The 8,948-nt window shown below is 36.7% G+C and overlaps 1 protein-coding gene across 1 annotated transcript in view; it reads left to right on the top strand.

Moving 5' to 3' along the window:
* Positions 1-696: 696 nt before the first annotated feature.
* LOC125148133 (40S ribosomal protein S17-like) overlaps positions 697-8,948 on the top strand; it is a 28,403-nt gene continuing 20,151 nt past the window's right edge. The window contains exons 1-2 of the mRNA XM_047825904.1: positions 697-890; positions 925-1,143. Coding sequence (XP_047681860.1) covers positions 697-890; positions 925-1,078 — 348 coding nt within the window. The 3' untranslated portion in view covers positions 1,079-1,143. The remainder of the gene's footprint in view (positions 891-924; positions 1,144-8,948) is intronic.

Here is an 8,948-nt window from a genome sequence, read left to right as displayed (position 1 = left end):
ATTGGGGTCTGTGCTGCAGCTCAGAGACTGGAGCCTGCTTCAGATTCTATGTCTCCTTCTCTCTCTGCACTCCCTCCCCACACACTTGCACTCTGTCTCTATCACTGTCTAAAAAATAAATATTAAAAGAATAAATGATAAAACAATAGTCATTTTCTTATAGGGTGGTTTGAGAATTAAGTGAGAATTAAATGAGATAATATGTTTAAAGTATTAGACACAGTACCTCCTATACTGCTGTCAACAAATATTAGCAATATTTGTTGCTAGGCTCCATTGGTTGAGCATCTGACTCTTGATTTTGGCTCAGGTTGTGATCCCAGGGTCTTAGGATAAAACCCAGATGGGGCTCCATGCTGGGCAAGGAGTTTGCTTGGGATTTTCTCTCCCTCTGTGTGTGTGTGTGTGTGTGTGTGTGTGTGTCTCCATCCCCCTCCCCTGCTCTCACTCTCTCTCTCTACAGTAATAATAATAATCATAAAAACAATAATAATAAATATTAGCCATTACTCTTTGTAATAGAGATGACAATCTTTGTTCCAGTATCTGCTAATATCTTGCAAAGATTCAAAGATGAAAATGCATTTGCATTTAGTTTGCAATGTTAGGGAAATGTTACAATGTACATTTAAAAAATCATCATTCTTATTAAACCTGTATTTATTTAAAACCCCAACAGAGACTATACCCACCGACATGGGCCACCTGCGCACCAAAACCATGAGGAAGGCAGGCTGGGTCATCATTAAGAAACACTGCATTCACCTGGGCAATGACTTCCACACCAACAAACGCACAGGCAAGAGGACCACCATTATTCCCAGCGAGAAGCCACGCAATAAGACAGCAGGCTATGTCACACATCTGATGAAGCAGATTCAGAGAGGCCTGCTGAGAGTTACCTCTATCAAGCTGCAGGGGGAGAGTTACCTCCATCAAGCTGCAGGGGGAGGAGAGAGAAAGGATGAATCATTATGTACCTGAGTTCTCAGCCTTAGATCAGGAGATGGCTGAAGTAGATCCAGACACTAAGGAAATGTTGAAACTTTTGAACTTGGGCAGTCTGTCCAAACCGTAGGTTACCCAGCCTACAGGTGGGATGGATTTCAAAACACCATGTGGGGCCGTTTGAATCTTTTTATGGTGCTGGACTATCTTCAATAAACCTTGGACAACAACAGCAAATAAATAAAAATAAAACGTAAATTTAGGAAAAAGTATAACACAGGTTATTCAACTTTCTATGGGGCCGATCATGTATTCTCTTTAGGCAATGCATCTTGGTTTATGTCAGAATGGAATGGAATGTATACTAAATTGGAACTTAAAGATTCACTTGCACTGCTAGGAATTTACCCAAGGGATACAGGAGTGCTGATGCATAGGGGCACTTGTACCCCAACGTTTATAGCAGAACTTTCAACAATAGCCAAATTCTGGTAAAAGCCTAAATGTCCATCAACTGATGAAAGGGTAAAGAAATTTTGGTTTATATACACAATGCAATACTACATGGCAATGAGAAAGAATGAAATATGGCCTTTTGTAGCAACGTGGAAGGAACTGAAGAGTGTTATGCTAAGTGAAATAAGTCATACAGAGAAAGACAAATACCATATGTTTTCATGGATCCCGAGAAACTTAACAGAAGACCATGGGGAGGGGAAGGAAAAAAAAAGTTAGAGAGGGAGAGAGGCAAACGATAAGAGACTCTTAAGAACTGAGAATAAACGGAGGGTTGATGGGGAGTGGGAGGGAGGGGAGGGTGGGTGATGGGCATTGAGGAGGCCACCTGTTGGAAGGAGCACTGGATGTTGTATGGAAACCAACTTGAAAATAAATTTCATATAAAAAAAAAAGATTCACTTGAATATATATAATGATATGACCATAGTTAGCCCAGTTTCAGAAATGAAAATCTCTGTTTCTGTTGGCATACTGTGGTCAATTTAGCAGTTCTAATTAAATGATATTTTCTCCCTCACTGTTTATTGAACAGTTACTTTTGTAATTTTCAGCAGTAGCAACTTTAACTAGGACACTTAACTGGAATATTTAACTATCTTTTTGATGCCCCCTTGAGTTTAAAGGGCTAATATCCCTTCTATGGAGACACAAATCCCTTACAATGAGAGTAAGCTGTACTTTCATTAATAGTTTCATACAAAATATTGAGGAAGAGAGTAGATAAAAGAAAAAAAAGAGAGAAAAGTGAAATCCTATCTATTTTCTTGTAGATATGATGATATCTAGAATCACTTGGCTTGATGACCAATGGTGTCCCGTGAAAAATGAATTTAGACCTAGTTCCAGAAGTAATGCAAAACCACTAAAAGATTTTCTCAGAAGAGTGACATAATCTGGGAACTTGACCTGTTATAATCAGAGCCTACCTACACAATTGCCATGGATGCAGAAAGGCACAAAATTGATGCCTGATCTTCTAAACATTTTTGTAAGAACCAATATACCCCATTGGAAAAAAAAATCATTATCTTGTTCTTGCTGTTGCTGAAAGTGAGTGAATTAACTCTATTTTTAATTTCCCTCACTTCCAGAATATCTTAATAAGGAGTTAAGATGAGTTAATTTAAGTATTAAGAAATAAAGCCATTTGTGGGGCACATGAGTGGCTCAGTCAGTTAAGCGTCCTACTCTCGGATTCACTCAGGTCATGATCTTGCGGCTTTGTGGGTTTGAGCCCTGCATCAGACTCTGCTGACAGTGTGGAGCCTGCTTGAGATTCTCAGTCTCTCTCTCTCTCTCTGTCCCTCCCCCACTCATGCTGTCTCTGTCTTTCTCAAAATAAATAAATAAGATTTCTTTAAAAAAAGAAAGCCATCTGCAAAGAACTAGTAGAATTATTTTTAAAAACCTATGTCATGAAAAACATACTTCATTTCATTCCACTAATGAAAATGACTAGGTTTGTTGAGAACATCCAGTGTATTTGTATTTTCATTGCTAAAACTAATGAAATTAAGAAAATATGTCAAGGCATTATAATTTTCAGCATTACAAACATTTCATATATTACATACAGTAGTGCAATTGTTTTTGCCATATCCTTAGATCTGGCCATTCTCCTTTCCTCTTATACAATCGCTATCTGTAAAATATGATCCTGTAGACACAAATATCTGTCCCAGGGCCAAGCATCTTCTGGAGAAAAGTAAGGAAAAGGAGAGAAGGAATACGTTTCAGGGATGGCCACAATTGGTTACACACTGACTTAAACTGTTTTATGAATTAATGACATTCTGATTTCCTCTATATTCTAAGCTGAGAAGTTTTTTAATTTATATACTATAAAATTTGTACTATGCAGTATATTATTCTATGGGTTTTAATAATGCACAAAGTCTTCTATCCACCATAAGAGTCTTGATATAGAACAGTTCAATCAGTCCAAAAATTTTCCCATGCTGTCCCTTTATAGTTAAAACAGCCTTCTACTCAGTATCCTAGAAAACATTGTTTTCCATCCCTAACGTTTACCTTTTTGCAGAATATCATATAAATGGCATCATACAAGATGGAGCTTTCAGGATCTGGCTCCTTTCACTTAGCAACATACATTTAAGAGCCATCCACGTTGTCACATCACTCGGTCGTTTATTCCTTTTTATTGCTGCATAATATTCCTTATATTGAATTTACTAAAGGACGTATGTGTTGTTCCCACTTGTTAGCATTTATATATAAAGTTTTCTATATATATTCACATACAGGTTTTTGGGTGAACATAAGTCTTCATTTTTCTTTAGTAAATAGGTAGGCATGAGATTTCTGGGTCATAAGATAAGTGTATATTTAACTTTATAAAAATGCTAATAAGTGACTCTACCATTTTTCTTCCCCGCCCCCGCCCAGAATCTATGAAAGTCTGGGAACTCAGAAACTACACATGCAGCTGGTATTGTCAGAATAGGTACATAGTAGTATCTTGTTTTAATTTGCAATTTTTTAATGGCTACTGCTGTTGAGCATATTTTTGCCTGCTTATTTGCCATTCTTTGGTGATGTGTCTGTTAAGATATTTTGCTGAAATTTGTTTTTGATTTCTTATGAGTGTTGAGTTTGAGAGTTCTTTATTCTGGATTTGTTGTCATAAGTGAAGTTTGCAAATAATTTCTCTGAGTTTGTGGTCTGCCTTTTCATTTCTTTAAGAATGTCTGTCACATATCAAAGGTGACAGACATTTTCCCCGCTTACTCTTAGAAGTTGTATAGTTACATTTTATATTTGGGGTTATGATCCATTCAACTTTTGTATAATTTGCAAGATATAGGTGAATGTTCTTATATTTGTGTGTTTACACTCGACAATTCTAGCACAGCTTGTTAAAATCGTTACTTGTACTTTTCTCAATTGGCTTGGATCTTAATTAAAGCTCAGTTGACTAGATTTGTGTGTCTGTTTCCAAACTCTGTGTTCTATTCCATTGTGCTGTGTGTGTCTACATTGTAACCAACACCACTTTTTTTTTTATTTATTGTAATTTTAGAGTTATTTGTTCTATTATATTGATTTCCGTTCTTCATCATTTCTATCTTTATGCTTGCTTTTGATTTAGTATATCCATCTTGTTTTCTAGGTTTTTTTTTATTTTTTTCTTTTAATATTTATTCATTTTTTTGACAGGGAGAGAGAGGCATGAGTCAGGGAGAGGCAGAGAGAGAGGGAGACACAGAATCCGAAGCAGGCTCCAGGCTCTGAGCTGTCAGCACAGAGCCCGATGCAGGGTTCGAATTCACAAACTGCGAGATCATGACCTGAGCCGAAGTCAGTTGCTTTACCGACTGAGCCACTCAGGCACCCCCTTGTTTTTGAGGTTTTTAAGGGCAACGGCCAGTTATCAAATATGGTAGAAAAATATATTTACAGTAAAAATAAATATTATAAATTTTATAGTTTAACAAAAAGGAAAATTAGTTTAAAAATGACAAATTCCAGGGGCGCCTGGGTGGCGCAGTCGGTTAAGCGTCCGACTTCAGCCAGGTCACGATCTCGCGGTCCATGAGTTCGAGCCCCGCATCAGGCTCTGGGCTGATGGCTCAGAGCCTGGAGCCTGTTTCCGATTCTGTGTCTCCCTCTCTCTCTGCCCCTCCCCCGTTCATGCTCTGTCTCTCTCTGTCCCAAAAATAAATAAACGTTGAAAAAAAATTAAAAAAAAAAAAGACAAATTCCAGATTTTCTGGAGAGATCAAAATAGTTTTAGTTTGTACAAATACAAAAATAGAATTTCATAGATTGACAAAACATATTGAATTGTAGCTACATATATTAACAGGAAATTTTTTAAAAAAATTGTGTAGAATAAAACAAATCCTGGTATAACGGGGAGAGCTAGCAATCAGGGAACTGACCTCCTGGAGTTTGGAAGATCACCAATCCCTAGAGAGGGCTATTGGTGAAATTCAGACGTTGCCACAGCAATGTTTAAGTTAAAGATCCGGGAATCTGCAGCCTCTTTCTACTTCTGATCACTAGCCCTGAAATCAACAAAGCAGACAAAGAACAGCAGCAGAGAAAGATAATGATAGGTGGGTCGTGTGAAGTCGCTGGGGGATTTTATTTTTTGATGAATGAAAGCATGAGAGAGACCGAACACTGGCTATTTCTGTAATACTGTAACAATCCCTGGTATAACACTACTTCATTCTTTTCAAACTGTTGGCTTGGTACATTTTGTCATTTCAGTGTCAAAGATCCCCCTGACACATTTCAGGGTGGTGGTGTTACATAATTCTTTAACATCATCCGATTTGTTTCCTCATTTAGGTATTTACAAAGCTGTGACTCAAACTCCAGTCTAATTAACGTGTGGTATTGCAAATTTATTTCACTTTATCAGAAATTCAAAATTTCTCAACCTAGATCTGTCAAAATCTGACAAAGTTACATGTCAACATTTGCCTTTTAAATATGCAGCACAGTGTATTTGGATTTTTAATTAGCAATGTGTTGCTTGAAAAACAAACAAAAGTTTATCCTAGAAATTTTGAAAGAGCTCTTAATCTGCTACTTGGCATCACTCCTAAAAGATTAAAATGTAACTGTTAACAATTACATTTTCTCTAGATTATTTATCCCTTTAATTTCTACCATATGTTGTTTGTTGCTATTACCTTTTTCTTCTAGTTCTTTCTATAGAAGCTGAATGGCAAACTCTAAACACAGATGTCCAGAAAGTGACATGTGTGGGCATTCAGCCCTCTCGTTTTCGGAGATGATACTTAAATCTTGGTTTCTGTTACTAAAGGTGTTTACATGAAAAAACCTCATTATTCCAGGAGATACTAATTCATCGTCTTTTTAATGACCATTATGCTTCCTTGTTTCTCACTCTTGTCATCAATCACTGAGGTCACTGTTTTTGTAAAAATCACACATGCATATCTTTGTCATTAAGTAAGACAAAAAACAAAACAAAACAAAACAAAAAAGTTACTCAAAATCTAATGACATCACAGATTATTTTTCTAGATGTATTTGTGAGTGTATAAACAGATCAATAATAGATGGACAGATGGATGGATGGATGGATGGATGGATGGATGAAGTGAAAAGCTCTTCCCACTTTTGCTCCCAGAAGAGCTCATGTAGTCCTGTGACTTTAAATGACATTCATTTTCCACCAACCCCAAAATGTATATATTTCAGTAACTGAAACCATATATTTCCTGATTTTGAACACTTTGCCATCGGTGCCACCAATAACGATAAGTTCCTACTGGTGCTTCTCCTTGACCATTTCCATAGGCTTCTGGTCTCCCTTCAACACCTCTTTCTTTCATCTTTCACCACAGTCATGATAATTATCCATTAAACATAAAAACCAGACCCTCTTATCCCCTCACTCAAAACCATAAGAGAGCTTCCTGTCACATTGATAATGAAATGCAATTTCTTGGCATGGCCTCTATGGTCCTACTGGTCCCTGAGCTGCCTTTTTGAGAGAATCTTCAAGCAATTCCCCTTTGGCCCCCTCTGTTCCAGTCATGCTGAACTTCCTAGAAGGATCTGAGGTCATTTCTTCTCTTGACACTTGCTCTTTTCTCCCCTAAGAATATTCTTTCCCAAGGTTTTTGCCTGGAATACTTCTATATTTTACTAGATCTCTGCTAAAACAGGACTATGAAGAGGAATTACCAGACCATCCTTAAAAGGCAGCTCTGTGTCCTATCTCTTACCCTACTTTATTTCTCCTCATAACACTTATACTTACTGAAAATTATATTGCATGATTATTTGGATAATTTTACTGAATGTGTTCCTTTTAGAATGCGAACTCAATGGGGATAGGGGATTAGCTTCTCTTATTGCAGTTTTATCTGTAGGAACAGAGTGGCACTTTGTGAGCATAAAGTAAATATTTGCTTAATGTGTGAATTTAAAGATTGATTAAATCAGAACCTGCTGTATGTTATGTGTTATTTTTAAAATAAAAATATTGAATTGAATCTTAATTTGACCAAGATGTAAGTAAATTGATATTGAAAGAGTGGTGAAATAAAACAAAGCCATAATCCTTACACAAAGAAGATGTTAATTTTAAGAGTCCTCTGCAGTTAAAAAATGTAAAGGTTTAGAGGCATCTCGTGGCCCATTTGGCTGAGCATCCCACTCTTGATTTTGGCTCAGGTCATGAGCCCAACGTCAGCATGGAGTCCGCTTGGGATTCCTTCCCTCTCTCTCTGTCCCTCCCCCACTCATGTGCACGCACTCGCTCTCTCTTTCTCAAAATAAATAAAATAAACTTTAAAAAGTAATAAAAGTCAAAATAAAAATGTATTGGTCTTGGTCATTAATTTTTTTAAATAGTAATATTCTATCAAACAATACGTACTGATTTAAAAATAAAATATGATGGCATCACCACACTTTATTTTCAGTTCACCTTCTTCCTATCAATGATTTATTTTGGTTATATTACTTTTACAAAATTAATTTCTTTTTTTTAAGTTTGTTTATTTTGAGAGAGAGAGAGAGAGAGAGAGCAGGAGCAGGAAGGGGCAGAGAGAGAGGGAGAGAGAAAGAGAATCTCAAACAGGTTCTGCACTGTCAGCACAGAGCCTGATACAGGCCTTGCACTCACAAACCGTGATATCCTGACCTGACCTGAAATCAAGAGTCAGACACTTAACAGACTGAGCCACCCAGGTGTCTCTACAAAATTAATTTCTTTAAAAAAATGTAATTTTCCACTGTATGCATAATGGCTACAGATGTTTAGGCTTTGTTCATATGTGAATAGATTTACCTTTTAAATCACAGCTTATTGCTTTTTAAATTATTCTCATTTTTACTATATTGATGGGTCTGTTTGCCTTGTTTTTTGTTTTTTTGTTTTTTTTTTTTGTATGGCTTCTCATGAATGTCCTACTTACGCTCTATATCCCTTAATTTAGAGTATACTTAAACATATTTGCACACTTTCAAACTCAAGTGGACTGTGTAGAAAAGTATTAGAATTGTATTTTAGTTTTGCCAGAACTTTCTGTGATCACTCAACCATCATCTGGCTTGTGTTGCTATGTAGAACTATGAAGATAATTTAATTTTTCCCCTTTTATTACACTTGATCGTGTCTGTACCCACATTACAAATACGTACCAATGTTTGGTTCTCCCTATCTTCTGGGAACACAAATGACCATACTTCCTAACTAAATTGCTGAAAATGAGATATGAGAGGAGATGGTAAACTAAACTTGCTGAAATCATCAAAAGCGTGGATTTTCATATGCTACTGTGACAAGGGGCCACGACGTTCCAGCTGGTGAGGATAATGCTTTATGGTTCAGAGCCCCTGTTAATCCATAGTTTGAGCCACATGTAACTATTTATATTTGAACATTTTGACCTGTAAAATGGCAATCAATCTCATATGGCTCAATGGACATATAGCATAAATTACAAACAAACCTTTGTTAGATTATGGCA

The sequence above is a fragment of the Prionailurus viverrinus genome, chromosome D2 (genome assembly GCF_022837055.1).
Source record: "Prionailurus viverrinus isolate Anna chromosome D2, UM_Priviv_1.0, whole genome shotgun sequence".
In the NCBI taxonomy this organism is placed as follows: Eukaryota; Metazoa; Chordata; class Mammalia; order Carnivora; family Felidae; genus Prionailurus; species Prionailurus viverrinus.
This window is presented reverse-complemented; position numbering and strand designations above follow the sequence as displayed.